This window comes from Pelodiscus sinensis, chromosome 5 (assembly GCF_052426305.1).
Source record: "Pelodiscus sinensis isolate ZL-2025 chromosome 5, ASM5242630v1, whole genome shotgun sequence".
Taxonomy (NCBI): Eukaryota; Metazoa; Chordata; order Testudines; family Trionychidae; genus Pelodiscus; species Pelodiscus sinensis.
Window position 1 is genome coordinate 134,713,091 of NC_143056.1, and position 14,815 is coordinate 134,727,905.

Genomic DNA, 14,815 nt, shown 5'->3' on the forward strand with positions numbered 1-14,815 from the left:
CGCTAACCCCGAACTCCCCTCCCCCGCCAGCCCTGCTGCCCCCGAACTGCCCCCCCCCCCGCCAGCCCTGCTTCCCATGGGCCAGTTCTCCCCCCCCCCGCCTCCTCCTCCTCCCCGATCTCCCCCGCTAACCCCGAACCCCCCACCCCCGCCAGCCCTGCTGCCCCCGAACTGCCCCCCCCCGCCAGCCCTGCTGCCCCCGACTACCCCTGCTTCCACCGGCCAGTTCTCCCCCCCCTCCTCTCGCCTCCTCGTCCCCGATCTCTCCCCCCCCCCCTCCCGCCAGCCCTGCTTCCCACCGGCCAGTTCTCCCGCCCCCCTCCCCCTCCTCCTCCCCCTCCCCCTCCCCGATCTCCCCCGCTGCTCCCGAACTCCCCTCCCCCACTAGCCCTGCTTCCCGACAGCCGGTTTCCCACACACACACACATCCTCCCGGCCAGCCCCACTCCCCTCCCAGCTGGTGTCCCCCCCTCCCCCCAGTGTGTCCGGTATTTTTTTGAAGCCACTGGTAACCCTCGGCTCAGCCGTGGCCCCTCCCTTTCCCCCTTCGTGCCTGGCCACCGTCACACCAACCCCCCCCCCCCCACCCAGGGAAAAGCCGGTGCCACCCCCCCACACACACACTCCCTGCGGGATCTGGACCACACAGGTGAGCTACGGGGCCGCCCTCCGCCCGCAGCCTCCCGGGCCGACGCCAGGGGGCGGTGCCGGCTCAGAGCCCTTAGGGCCGGTGATGGGGAATTGCCGTGGGGGAGCGGAGGGCCAGGCGCAGGGCAGCCCCCCCCCCCCCCACCTGGTGCCACGTCCGTCCTGAGCCTTCGCCCAGCCAGGAACAAACGGGAACTCCTGGGCCCTTCCAAAGTCACGGCCGGACCCACGGCCAGCCCCTCCCCGCCCCCCACCACCGGGACTTCGTTACCCCTAAGATCACAGCACGCCCTGGGCACTTCCACCCCCGAGACCGGTCCCGTCCCCCAGCCCGGTGGGAGCACACGCCCCAGACAGCGCCTGCGGCCAGCCCCGTCCCAGGCGACCTGCGGGTTTGTTAACGGGGGCAGAGCAGGAGCAGAGGTCTCGGCAGGGTCTGAGTCACCCGCGAAGGGCAGACACGGGGGGCCGGCGGATCTCGGCCTTCACTGGGTGGCTCCGGCCCTGTGCGCGATCAAACCACCAACATATGGAACCTTTTCCTCCGGTGGCCTCCTTTAATTTCCTCCCTTCCGCCTCCCATGCACAGGCGGCTGGCTGGGCCTTGGCACTGCTGTAGTCTCTGGTGGCCTGTGATTTCGAGAGTCCGCCTGCTCTGGGCGTTCACACCTGCAGTGCAAATATTTGTAAAGCGAAGCGGGCGCGTTTCCCTGCGACCCGGAGCGCAGGCCCTGCTAGGCAGGTAACGCCTGGGGCAGCTTGTAGAGACCAACACCTACGTACTGTGAGCAACGGTACCCCAGCGCCCACCCGGCCTGCCAGCCTCACCGGTTGCTCCAGCGCTGAGTTACCGGGTTGGTAAAGCTGCAGTTTTTGAGGAGTAACATTAGTTTGAACCAAGGGGTTTGATTCACACTTCCTGGTTCAAATCAGCTGGCGATCAGAATAGCGCACTGGCGAGATCATGCTAATGAAGTGCGGGATATTTAAATCCCCGCTTCATTAGCAATTTCGGTCACCAATATTTGCATCCCTAGCGCAAAGTAGGGAGCAAGTGTAGAGTACCCTGAGAGAAGGCCCTAACACCTGCCAGCTCCATCCCTGGGACTTGAACCCACCACCCTGTGCTCCCCAGGGGAACGCCCTAGCCCCTGAGCCACTGCTGACCCACCTTGTTACTTTCAGTGCCCCTTCCCCGTGCCGTGCGGGAGCCGACTCCATTTCCAGGGCAGCCCTCAGCCCACTCCCGGGAGATTTTCTCCTCCCAAATCAGGCTCCAAGTCCAGCCCTCCACAGTGGGGACCCCAACCCCAGTGTCAAGGGTCCAGGGGGTCCCTGGCCAGGGCCTGGCACAAAGCAGCTTCCTTTCCGTGCTGGGGGTCTGGGCCGAAACCCAACCCAGCTGGGCTCAGACACAAGCAGGCGCGGCAGCTGCTGCTGCTCAGGGAGTGTCCAGCCCAGGGCGTGTCCCCCCGCCCCTGGCGTTCCCAAAACGTGGCTGGGTCAGGCTCAAAGCATTTCGGGGGGGCAGCCACCCCCCCCCCGACCGAGGCCTTTTGTGCCCTGAGCCCGGGAGGGGGTGGGAGCGGGTGACACCTTGTGCCCAGGAAGCAGGACAAAGGTGGGAAGAGGGGCCTGGCTGTGGGATGGGGGGGTGTCATGGCTGGGGGGAGGCAGGGGAAGGTCCAGGGTCCCGGCTCTGGGCCCCTCCCCCCAGACTGGGCTGCCCTGGCTGCCCCTGGTCCCTGTGCTGACCTGTCTGAGCCGCGCTGGGTCCCTGGGAGCCCCCCTGGCTGCGGGTGGGGGCAGGGCCTGGGGGCTCCCCACCCCTCAGTGCCAGGGTCACATGCCCCCTATTTCTGCCTCCTCCCTGCCCCCACGTGGGAGCGGTGGGTGTTCCTGGGGGGTTGCTGGAGGGCTGCTCCGACGCCCATTTCCATCCAAGGGCCGAGCCAAAGGGGACGCACTGACACGAGGGAAGCCAAAGGCCTCCCCCCCATTCCCGTCACCCCATGGGGGGCTGTGGGCGGCCCCGTCGGCCTAGGCCCTCGGGGCTCCGGTTTGACTTGAGAACAGAACAGACTGGAGCGTTGTTCCACCGGCCCCGCCTGGCTGTCTGTCCCCCAGGCCCTGCCACGCCTGAGCCAGGCGGCCCCTCTCCAGCCCTGCGCCTTCCCGTGGTCACCCCGTGCTCATGGTCACACCTGGGTCCGGTTGGGCAGCGCGTCCGTCTCCTGTTCGAACACCCCAATTCAGGACCGTCCCCCCCAGCCTGCGCACACCCGGCCCCCCGCCGAGTCACCCAACTCACGGACAGAACTTCTGATTCCAAACCCCTCCGGCCGGGATCAATAAGAGACAGACTCTGGGAGAGGAACTGTTGCAACAGTTTTATCACAGCCTGGAGCCACACTTCTATCCGGCGTACTTGCAACCCGCAGGGGTTTTGTTCTCCGCCCCAAAGCAGCACACACGCCGCCTTCGGGTGTTCGCTCACAGCCTGCTCAGGGCTCAGGGCCATGTCAGCCGCGGAGGAGCTGCAGGTGGAGCTGCAGGGCTGACTTAGGAGTCTTTTGTTTTGGCTGCGATGTCTGGGCACAGGCCTGCTGCTGCTTGTGCAGTAACAGACTCATTGGATCCCAGTTGTTCGGTGGTTCTGCCGCCCACGTCTCCAAAACTCTGACGGTGGCACAGATTGATTGCGAAAAGATGCCTCAGTTTACACAACCAAACAACGCTACAATCTGCCTCTCGCCAACACCCACCCACCCACCCACGGTACTCGCTTAAAAAACAAACCGGGTAAATGACCAAACAATCAAAATATATTTAAAATGCTTCTCAACAGGTTGACACTGGAGAATTTCTCCTGTCTCTTTTGGCTTGTTTGCACTCTGGGCTAAGAGCCTCTCTCTTGTTTTGCTCGTACTGTGGAAAGTCAACATCATTACCAGACACAGGAAACACTCGTGTGAAATTGAAAACTCAAGTGCTAATTTAGGGGGTGTTTTTGGGCGCGTCGGGGCCGTTTAAAAACCGCGGCATTACACAATCAATTTCAGACTGTAAAATACCCACCACACACACTACAACCCACACAGGGTTAGCTTTCATTTCTACCACTCGGGTTTCTTTAAAACAGACATTTTGAAGACCAGCGCATTTCCCCAAACCCAGAAGAGCAAACGCATTCAAACAGTCTCTCCCCCCCACACACATTTTGTTTTAAGTAAAAAACTCTGTATTCTAAGCGTCCAAAGCTAGTTTGCAACAAAATAACATTAAAATCCTACACATGTTTTCCTGTGTGAGGAATTTAAGCATTAAAATGAACTTTTAACCCCGTTTTAAAACATACATTTGCAGACTTACAAAAAGAAAAATCCCCGTATTTTAAGCGCCTAAAAGCAAACGGTTTGCAGTTGCACCACAACACTTCAGAAAAGCCACCCTCGTCTGTCACGCACGTGTCCCTAAACATTGTAAACGTGAAAACCTATTGTTTCACCATTTTAAAACATGCAAACACTTTTGGCAGCTGGGATTTTTAAGCATCCAGCAGTTTGCAACAAAATGCTTTCAAAAAACCACATCCCTCCTCACCGCCCAGTCCTGAGGTCGCACGTAGATCATCTGGAAGGAAAAAATAAAGGCTCCGCGCTTATGCCCCTAAACCGCGAACAATTGAAGCATCAACAAACTGTTAAAAGACCCCCATTTTCAAAATGCTCATTTCAAAGCGTCAGAGATTTCTGTAATAGAGAGGTAGCCGTGTTAGTCTGATCTTGCTGAAACAAAAGGAAAAACTATGCAGCACTTTAAAGACTAACAAGATGGTTTATCAGGTGATGAGCTTTCATGGGCCAGACCCACTTCCTCAGATCATATTCTGGAAGAGAATTGGCATGACCCTATATACCAAAGGAATACAATGAAAAAAGTGAAAAAGATTTCTGTGGCATTCCAGGGGACAGAAATGATGGGACATGCTTAATCTGTCTCCCCATCCCCCCTCCCGCCCATGAATTTGGGCCTTTGGTTAAAGAACAAGCAACATTTTAGCTGGCAGCCTCGCCCTACAATCTGCTCAATACTGGGTGTGAAAAAACAGCAGGAAAGCACAACCACAGTTCGAACGGGGCTTTCCCGTGCCCTGGTGAAGTTGCTATTTCCACACTAACTTCTCACCGTCAGTAGGGAAAGTGGTACACGTGACAACGCACTGTGTGTTTTCAGAGTTAGAAAACAAACGGCAGAGCCTGTCTTACTTGTCTAGCAGCTCAAGGTGTTGTCTGGTGTAAGCAGAGACCATGAGTCAACAGGGTCGGTTTGGGGTAGTCGCCCTGGACGCACATCTCCATAAGCAGGAGTCCTCAGTACAACTGTGCCCCGCCTGGGTCTCTCCCATCCGCAGGCCCTGCGCCCGGCAGTGGGGGGCTGAGATGTTTCCCATTAAACATGTGACCTGACTCAGTTAGCTCTGTCCACACAACCGGCAGCCTTGTCCCAATCAGCATCCTCCTCGACAAGTTGTTTTAGGGTGCGACTACACTGCAGGACGTCACTCGAAAGAAGCTATGTCAATTGCGTATCTTATGTCGCAGAGCTTGCTTCGAAATAGGGAGTGTCTACACCGCACTTAGTTCAAAATCGAGCCCTCTTCCTCCCACTTCCCTTACTCCTCTTACAACGAGGGTTATGGGAGTCGGGGTAAGAAGTCCTCCAGCTTGACAGTATTTTGACACAATCTGGAAAGAACTGCCTGCTGTGTAGATCCAGACTCCGTTATTTCGGAATAGCGCTAGTTATTTCGAAATAGTGTTGCTGTGTAGACGTACCCTTAGGCTGTGTCTAGACTGGCAAGTTTTTCTGCAAAAGCAGGTGCTTTTGCGGAAAAACTTGCCAGCTGTCTACACTGGCCGCTTGAATTTCCGCAAGAACACTGACGACCTCATGTAAGAAATCAGGGCTTCTTGCGGAAATACGATGCTGCTCCTGTTCGGGCAAAAGTCCTTTTGCGCAAAAGGGCCAGTGTAGGCAGCTCAGATTTGTTTTGTACAAAAAGGCCCCGATGGCGAAAATGGCGATCGGGGATTTTTTGCAGAAAAGCGCGTCTAGATTGGCACGGACGCTTTTCTGCAAAAAGTGCTTTTGCGCCCTGAGATCTGCGTGCGCCTGGGCCAGTCCTCTCCCCCCCGCCCCCCCCCGCCAGCCCAGCTACCCTCGGCCCCCCCTCAGCCAGCTCAGCTCCCCCAGGCACCCCCCCGACCAGCCCAGCTCCCCCCAGCACCCCCTGACCAGCCCAGCTGCCCTCGGCCCCCCCCCCGGCCAGCCCAGCTCCCCCCGACACCCCCCCCGGCCAGCCCCGCTTCCCCCAAAAACCCCCCCGGCCAGCTCAGCTTCCCCCGAAACCCCCCCCCCGGGCCAGCTCAGCTCCCCCCGACACCCTCCCGCCAGCCCAGCTGCCCTTGACCCCACCCGGGCCAGCTCAGCACCCCCCAACCCCCCCCCCGGCCAGCCCCCCTTCCCCCCCGCCCCCCCCTTCCCCCAGCTCACCTCCCCCCCACCCCCCCCCAGGCCAGCTCAGCTCCCCCAGGCACCCCCCCCCCGCCAGCCCCGCTCCCCCCGAAACCCCCCCCGGCTCCCCCCGCCCCCCCCCGGGCCAGCTCAGCTCCCCCCGACACCCCCCCCCAGGCCAGCTCAGCTCCCCCAGGCACCCCCCCCCGCCAGCCCCGCTCCCCCCGAAACCCCCCCCGGGCCAGCTCAGCTCCCCCCGAAACCCCCCCCGGGCCAGCTCAGCTCCCCCAGGCACCCCCCCCCCCGCCAGCCCCGCTCCCCCCGAAACCCCCCCCCCGGGCCAGCTCAGCTCCCCCCGAAACCCCCCCGGGCCAGCTCAGCTCCCCCAGGCACCCCCCCCCCCCCCCCCCGCCAGCCCCGCCCCCCCCCCCCCCCCCCCCCCGGGCCAGCTCAGCTCCCCCCGAAACCCCCCCCCCGGGCCCCCCGCCCCGCCCCCCCCGAAACCTCCCCCGGCCAGCCCAGCTGCCCTCGGCCCCCCCCCCCCGGACCCCGCCCCCCGGGGGGTCCCAGCTGCCCTCGGCCCCCCCCCGCCCCCCGCCCCCCCCCCCCCCCGCCCCCCCCCCAGGGGGTCCCAGCTGCCCGGTGTTTTTCTGGTCTCCCCAGTCAGTGGGAGGGGGGCGAAGGATGGGCGGGAGGGGGCGGGGCCTCGGTCCGGGGGCGGGGCGAGGGCGCTGGGGGCGTGGCCGGGGGCGCTGGCGGCGGCTTTGACCCGCAGATCTCGGTTGGGGGCGGGGCATAGAATCCAGGCGCCCTGGAGGCCACAACTCCTTTGACCTTCCCAACATGGCGCCAGGGGGGCCCGCGGGAGGTCCCCGGCCCGTCTCAAGACGGCTTCCGCCGCGTGCGGCTCCCTCCCTCGACCTTTACCCTGTCCGAGATGACGGCTCTGCGCGCGACCTTCTCAAGGGGCTGGGCGCGGCGGCGACCTTCCCAGCATGGCCGCTCCGTGGGGGGGGGTGTGACCTTCCCAGCATGGCCGCCCGCTGTCCCGCCTCCCCATTGGTCCGGACACCCTGACCCGCCATGGCGGCGGCGGCGCCACTCCCAACATGGCGGCCGGCGTGGGGTCGCGCGGCGTGCGTGCGGGCAGAGGTCGCGCGGTGCAGCCTGGGACCGTGGCGGAGCCGGGGGCTGCGGCTGCGTCTGGGCGAGCGGGGAGCGGCCGGGATGGTGAGAGAGAGAGAGACCGGGCCCCCCCCACCCCGGGCCCGCCCCTCCCCCCCGGCCCGGCCCCCCCCGCGCGGCCCTTCCCGGCACCCCCCGCGCGGGGCCTGGTGCTCAGCCGAGGAAACTGAGGCACGGCCGGGGGGGGGCGCGGCGCCGACCCGGGGAAACTGAGGCACGGCCTGGGGCTGGGGCTAAGCTGGGGAAACTGAGGCACGGCCTGGGGCTGGGGCTAAGCTAGGGAAACTGAGGCACAGCCTGGGGCTGGGGCTAAGCTAGGGAAACTGAGGCACAGCCTGGGGAGGCCAGTGCTAAGCTGGGGCACGGCCTGGGGCTGGGGCAAAGCTAGGGAAACTGAGGCACGGCCTGGGGCTGGGGCTAAGCTAGGGAAACTGAGGCACGGCCTGGGGCTGGGGCTAAGCTAGGGAAACTGAGGCACAGCCTGGGGAGGCCAGTGCTAAGCTGGGGCACGGCCTGGGGCTGGGGCAAAGCTAGGGAAACTGAGGCACGGCCTGGGGCTGGGGCTAAGCTAGGGAAACTGAGGCACAGCCTGGGGAGGCCAGTGCTAAGCTGGGGCACGGCCTGGGGCTGGGGCAAAGCTAGGGAAACTGAGGCACGGCCTGGGGTGGCCAGCACTGAGCTGGGGTAGGGCCGCGGGGCCAGTGTTGTACCTGGGAAACTGAGGCGCGGAGGCTGAGACACGTTGGGGTGGAGGGGCCGGCGCTGAGCATGTGCCCTGCCCCCCCAGGACGTGTTCCTGATGATCCGGCGCCACAAGACGACCATCTTCACCGACGCCAAGGAGTCCAGCACCGTGTACGAGCTGAAGCGCATCGTGGAGGGCATCCTCAAGCGGCCCCCCGAGGACCAGCGGCTCTACAAGGTGTGGGGCTGGTGAGGATACGGCGGGGGGCTGGGCAGGGCTGCCACCGGGTGGGGATTTGTGGGAGCTGGGCGGGGGGCACTGTGGGGCAGAGGGCGCCATGGGCGGGGGGATGGGGCACCATGCTTTAAAGAATGGGCGACCCCCGCAGTGAGGGGCATGCAGAGGTCTGGGCGGGAGTCTATGCAGACGAGGGGGCTTGGCCGGGGGCGCTCTCCCTTGTCAGGGACTCCCTGTGGTATGGCTGCCCCACCCCACAGCTGGCTGTGTCACCACTGATCAGCCCCCCCACACCTATGCCACGTTATATGCAGCGGCTCCCCAGCCGCCCCGCCCCAGACCTGGCCGCATCTCAGCACCTCAAGCTTCCCCGCTCCTCTCTCTCCATCCCAGGATGACCAGCTGCTAGACGACAGCAAGACCCTAGGAGATTGCGGCTTCACCAGCCAGACGGCGCGGCCCCAGGCACCGGCCACGGTGGGCCTGGCTTTCCGAGGCGGGGGTGAGTGTGTGGGGGGAAGAGGCCGCTGGCGGGCGGGGGGGACTGAGCCTGTCTCTCTGATCCGCCTCCCCTCTCCTGCAGATGACTCCTTCGAGGCTCTCCGCATCGACTCCTTCTCCAGCCCCCCCGAGCTCCCCGACGTCATGAAACCCCAGGACTCCAGCAGCAGTGCGAACGAGCAGGCTGTGCAGTGAGCTCGGGGGAGGGCGCAGTACCCCTCGCCCCAGAGTGTCTCCCCCGGGCCCCCAACACACAGCCCCCCACCCCCCGGTCTGGGATCAACCTCCCGTCACCAGCCCTCCCCCCGCCCCCCATCCATCTTCTCTTGGGTTTGGAAACAATAAAGGTTTGGCTGGTTTTGTGTTACCCTGTGTGGGGTCTGAGCCTGGGGCAGTTCTCTGGGGCTCCCCCAGAATCCTCTGGGGCGCCCCGACCTTCGTCATAGAGGGGGTCCTGAGGCTGCCTCCCTTGAACCTCGCAAACCAGCAGGGTGTGGCACCCCTTAACCCTGCTAGCCCCCCTACTCTTCCACCCCAGACCGCACAGCCTGCCCGCAGACAGAGCTGTACCCCAGTTCCCACCAGAGACCCCTCTGCTCATCACAGACATTGGGGTCCCCCGGGCACCCCGGTAACACAGGGCCTCCCTTCCCACCTCTACTGGTGGCTCCGTGGGCTCCTCACACACCCAGCCCTGGGGTTGGGGCACAGGCTGGATGGGGCCTGCCAGTGGGGGGGAGCTGCTGGCACCCTGGAAATACGCCTGCCCATCTCTCCCGCTGTCCAACAAGGGGAGCAGGTAGTGGCAGGACCCCAAACCTTGCAGGGGGTCAGCTACCCCCATGGGGTCAAGCCTCTCCCGGACACAAGCTGAGGCCCCCGTGACTGGGGGGAGGAGCAGGGGGAGAGGAACGTGGTGAGACACTTTTCTAAAGCCTGCCTGTGCCTCAGTTTCCCCGTCATGTTTGCCTGCAGGGCAGCCGGAGGCTCTGTCCACACGGCAGCGCCCCCCCAAGCGGCTCCCCGGCTGCCTCGTGCCTCCCACGTGCGGCCGCTCTGGCCCCGCTGCAGGCCGGCCTGGGGCCTCGGGCCATACGGTTGCTGGAGCGACAGTCCAACGCGGCAGCCACGCTGCAAAGGAACCGACAGCCGCAGCTCCCAGCCTGGCCGGCCTCGGCCCCTCTGACGACACAGCGACGGGCGCCCAGAACGGGGGCTGCTGGGGGCCATGGGGAGCCGTTCCCACGAGCCGACCGGGAGGGAGAGCGGGGCCCCGGGGCCTGGCACATTGCGGGGAGGGCTTGTGGTACGGGCCCTTCCAAAGGTGGGATGCAGCACCAGCCGGGGGGGCTGTCATAGGTCCTCGTCAGCGCTACCGGTGCCCACGGCCCCCACAGCTCAGGGGTCCTCGTGCCCGTCAGTGCTACCGGTGCCCCACAGCCCCCCCTATAGCTCAGGGGTCCCCGTGCCCGTCAGTGCTACCGGTGCCCCACAGCCCCCCCTATAGCTCAGGGGTCCCCGTGCCCGTCAGTGCTACCGGTGCCCCACGGCCCCCCCAGCTCAGGGGTCCCCGTGCCCGTCAGTGCTACCGGTGCCCCACGGCCCCCCACAGCTCAGGGGTCCCCGTGCCCGTCAGTGCTACCGGTGCCCCACGGCCCCCCACAGCTCAGGGGTCCCCGTGCCCGTCAGTGCTACCGGTGCCCCACGGCCCCCACAGCTCAGGGGTCCCCGTGCCCGTCAGTGCTACCGGTGCCCCACAGCCCCCCCTATAGCTCAGGGGTCCCCGTGCCCGTCAGTGCTACTGGTGCCCCACGGCCCCCCACAGCTCAGGGGTCCCCGTGCCTGTCAGTGCTACCGGTGCCCCACGGCCCCCACAGCTCAGGGGTCCCCGTGCCTGTCAGTGCTACCGGTGCCCCACAGCCCCCCCCTATAGCTCAGGGGTCCCCGTGCCCGTCAGTGCTACCGGTGCCCCACGGCCCCCCCATAGCTCAGGGGTCCCCGTGCCCGTCAGTGCTACCGGTGCCCCACAGCCCCCCCTATAGCTCAGGGGTCCCCCTGCCTGTCAGTGCTGCCGGTGCCCCACGGCCCCCACAGCCCAGGGGTCCCCGTGTCCGTCAGTGCTACCGGTGCCCCACAGCCCCCCCTATAGCTCAGGGGTCCCCGTGCCCGTCAGTGCTACCGGTGCCCCACGGCCCCCACAGCTCAGGGGTCCCCGTGCCTGTCAGTGCTACCGGTGCCCCACAGCCCCCCCTATAGCTCAGGGGTCCCCGTGCCCGTTAGTGCTACCGGTGCCCCACGACCCCCACAGCTCAGGGGTCCCCGTGCCCGTCAGTGCTACCGGTGCCCCACGGCCCGCACAGCTCAGGGGTCCCCGTGCCTGTCAGTGCTACCGGTGCCCCACGGTCCCCCCTATAGCTCAGGGGTCCCCGTGCCCGTCAGTGCTACCGGTGCCCCACGGCCCCCCACAGCCCAGGGGTCCCCGTGCCCGTCAGTGCTACCGGTGCCTCACGGCCCCCCCTATAGCTCAGGGGTCCCCGTGCCCGTCAGCGCTACCGGTGCCCCACGGCCCCCCCTATAGCTCAGGGGTCCCCGTGCCCGTCAGCGCTACCGGTGCCCCACGGCCCCCCCTATAGCTCAGGGGTCCCTGTGCCCGTCAGTGCTAGCGGTGCCCCACGGCCCCCCCTATAGCTCAGGGGTCCCTGTGCCAGTCAGTGCTACCGGTGCCCCACAGCCCCCCCATAGCTCAGGGGTCCCCGTCCCTGTCAGTGCTACTGGTGCCCCACAGCCCCCCATAGCTCAGGGGTCCCCGTGCCCGTCAGTGCTACCGGTGCCTCACGGCCCCCCCTATAGCTCAGGGGTCCCCGTGCCCGTCAGCGCTACCGGTGCCCCACGGCCCCCCCTATAGCTCAGGGGTCCCTGTGCCCGTCAGCGCTACCGGTACCCCACGGCCCCCCCTATAGCTCAGGGGTCCCTGTGCCAGTCAGTGCTACCGGTGCCCCACAGCCCCCCCATAGCTCAGGGGTCCCCGTCCCTGTCAGTGCTACTGGTGCCCCACAGCCCCCCATAGCTCAGGGGTCCCCGTCCCTGTCAGTGCTACTGGTGCCCCACAGCCCCCCCATAGCTCAGGGGCCCCCGTGTCCATCAGTGCTACCGGTGCCCCACAGCCCCCCCATCATACAGTCCCCCCATTAACCCGAATTCGGAGTCTCCCCCTCTGCAGGCATGATGGGGCCCCAGCCCCTCTAGAGAGTGTTGGGGGGCTGGGCTCAGCTCATTGCCTCATCCCCACCCTAGCGGGGGGGACCCCAGAACCTGGGGGGGGATATTGTCCAAATGGAGTCAAGACAAGTCACTTCAGGGGACCACTCAGGCAATGTGGGGTGAGGAGGTCACATGGGGTAGCAACTGGGCCCACGGGGGTGTGGGTGGGTCTCAGTGGGGTGCCCCATAACTGGGGGGTCACAAGGTGACAAGGCTGAGGGGTTGGCTCCCACAGCAGGCTCAGCAGGGGGGGGGGGTCTGCCGACGGCCAGCTGAGGTCAGACGGGGCTAGCGGGGGGATCTAACGTTCATGGGGCGACCTCAGGTCAGTGAGGGGGCGAGAGCCGAGACACGGGGGGGGGGGGGGCTAGCCGTGGGGCGGGTCAGGGATGGGGGGGCGTTCCCATGGGGGGCTCCCAGCTGTGCGAACGTTGTGGTGTTTCACGGGGGGGGGCAGTGTAGGCTCATACCAGGAGGGCCGGGTGAGCCAGCGCCCAAACCATGGGCCACGCGGGGTCAGCGGGGGCGGAAATGGGGTTGGGGGGCCGTCATACAACACACATCCCTTCCTCCCCCGCACCTCCTCGCTCTGGGCCCCTCCAGCAGCCCCTTTCCCGCACACCTGCGCCAGCCTGGCACCCGCTGGGCAAGGCACAGGCCAGAGGGAAACTGAGGCAGGCAGCCCAAGGTGACCGGAAGTGCCCGTTCCGGGACCAGCTGCTCAGGCCGAGGAAAGCGAGGTGCCGGGTTGGGGCACGGAAGCTGAGCGGGGTGGCTGCCCTGCCGGGGGGCCTGGCCCTTTGGGCGCGCTCGGCCGAGGGGTGCCCGTAGGCGTGCGAGCCGGCGCCGGGGCCGGCCTGGGGCCCGGTGGCAGCGAAAGGCCGCGCTCGCGGATGGTGTGCGCCACGGCGGCCGGACAGGGGTCCCGACTGGCCGAGGGACGGGCCCGCCCAGACCGGAGGGGTCACCCCGCAGGGCTCCAATTGCACCGAGCAGAGCCCGGCCCCTCTGGGTGCACCATGGCGGCTAGGAAAGTACAAACACGCTTGACTCTCAGCCCCTTTGCAGGGCGGGAGTGGGGGGCACCCACAGGAGTGGGGGGAGGACTGGGCCGGCAGGGGCTGTGGGGCTGGTGGGGGCAGGGCCTATAGGGCAAGAGTGAGGGGCACTGGCAGGGCGTGGCTAGCAGGGGCTGTGGGACAGGCGTGGGGGGACTGGCAGGGCGTGGCTAGCAGGGGCTGTGGGGCAGGCGTGGGGGGACCGGCAGGGCTGGGCTGGCAGGGGCTGCAGGGTGGAAGCGAGAGGCACCTGCAGGGTTGTGGGGGCGGGTGTGGGGGCACCGGAAGGTCGGGGGGAAGGAGTGGGGGGCACCAGCAGGGCTGGGTTTGCAGGGCGGAAGCGAGGGGCACCTGTGGGGTGGGCGTGAGGGACCGGCAGGGCGGGGCCAGCAGGGGCTGTGGGGCAGGCGTGGGGGGACTGGCAGGGCTGGGGGGGGGCCAGGGCTGGGCTGGCAGGTGCTGCAGGGCGGAAGCGAGGGGCACCTGTGGGGCAGGCGTGGGGGACCGGCAGGGCGGGGCCAGCAGGGGCTGTGGGGAAGGACTGGGGGGCTGGGTTTGCAGGGGCTGCAGGGCGGAAGCGAGGGGCACCTGCAGGGCTGTGGGGCGGGCATGGGGGACCGGCAGGGCGGGGGGCAGGGCGTGGGGGACCGGCGGGGCGGGGGGCAGGGCGTGGCTAGCAGGGGCTGTGGGGCAGGCGTGGGGGGGCTGGCAGGTGCTGCAGGGCTGTGGGGCGGGCGTGGGGCACGGGTGTGGGGCGGGGGGCTGTTTCTATCCGCGCGGCGCCGTTTCCGCCCTGCTCGTCACACTCTGTGGTTCGGGCGGGCGGCCCCGTTGGGCGCGGTTTCGAACTGGCTGCGTCATGGAAAAGTCCAGAGGCGGGGGGTGGGGGGGGGGGGGCTGCCGCGGCTCTGGCCCCCCATGTGTTCTGGGGGGCCCTCGGGCTCCGGCAGGGGCGGGCTCGGGACGCTGCCCCCTGTGGGAGGGGAGCGGGGCTGGGGCTGGCTCATGCATCGTCCGGCCTCTCTTGGGGTGGGGGGCTCCTGGGGCCCCACGGCCTGACCTTTGGGGCCAACACCCACCCCCCAGGCCCGCCCCCTCCCCCACTGCCCTGCCCCCTCCCCCTCCCCCTCCGCTGCAGAGCAAGGCCCTGAAATAGCAGAAGTCGCAGCTCAGCCACATCCTGGAGCCTCTGCCGGGTGGGGGGGCTCCTCCCCAGGGGCCACTTGTGCCCATATAAGGGCATAAGCCTCCTCGGGGGCCCGCGGGGCCGTGCGGGCTCAGGACCCCGGGGCCGGGAGGGGAGCGGGGCCTAGTGGTCGGCGAGCGGCCGGGGGCCAGGACCCCTGGCTCCTTCCCCCTGCCAGGAGCTCCCAGAATCGGCCCCCGGCTCCGCCTGCCCAGGAGCCCGCGGGCTGCAGGAAGCCACCGGCACGCGGGGGGGGGGGGCGCTTCCCGTCCCCAGCCCAGACGCCTGGCGGCAGCTCGGCCCAGGACCCCCCTCCCCAGGCTGCCATGCGGCTGGCTCTGGGCTGGGGCAACTGGGCACCAGCCCCATAGCAACGCCCCTGCACCCCGGGCCCCTGCCCCTCGGCCCGGCCTCGCCCCCCAGGGCTCACTGCAGGGGGCAGCAGAAACCACCCCCCTAGGCCTTTGAGACTCCCTGCCCCCCAGCCCTGCCGGTGCCCCTCACTCCCACCCCACAGGCCCTGCCAGCCCAGCCCTG

The 14,815-nt window shown here is 66.8% G+C and overlaps 1 protein-coding gene across 1 annotated transcript; it reads left to right on the plus strand.

The window, feature by feature from the left end:
- The first annotated feature begins 7,371 nt into the window (after positions 1-7,371).
- On the plus strand, positions 7,372-9,140 carry ELOB (elongin B). Its single transcript, XM_075928762.2, has 4 exons — positions 7,372-7,395; positions 8,138-8,272; positions 8,666-8,774; positions 8,856-9,140. The coding sequence occupies exons 1-4, from the start codon at positions 7,393-7,395 to the stop codon at positions 8,966-8,968; spliced, it is 360 nt and encodes a 119-aa protein (XP_075784877.2). The 5' UTR covers positions 7,372-7,392; the 3' UTR covers positions 8,969-9,140.
- Positions 9,141-14,815: the final 5,675 nt, after the last annotated feature.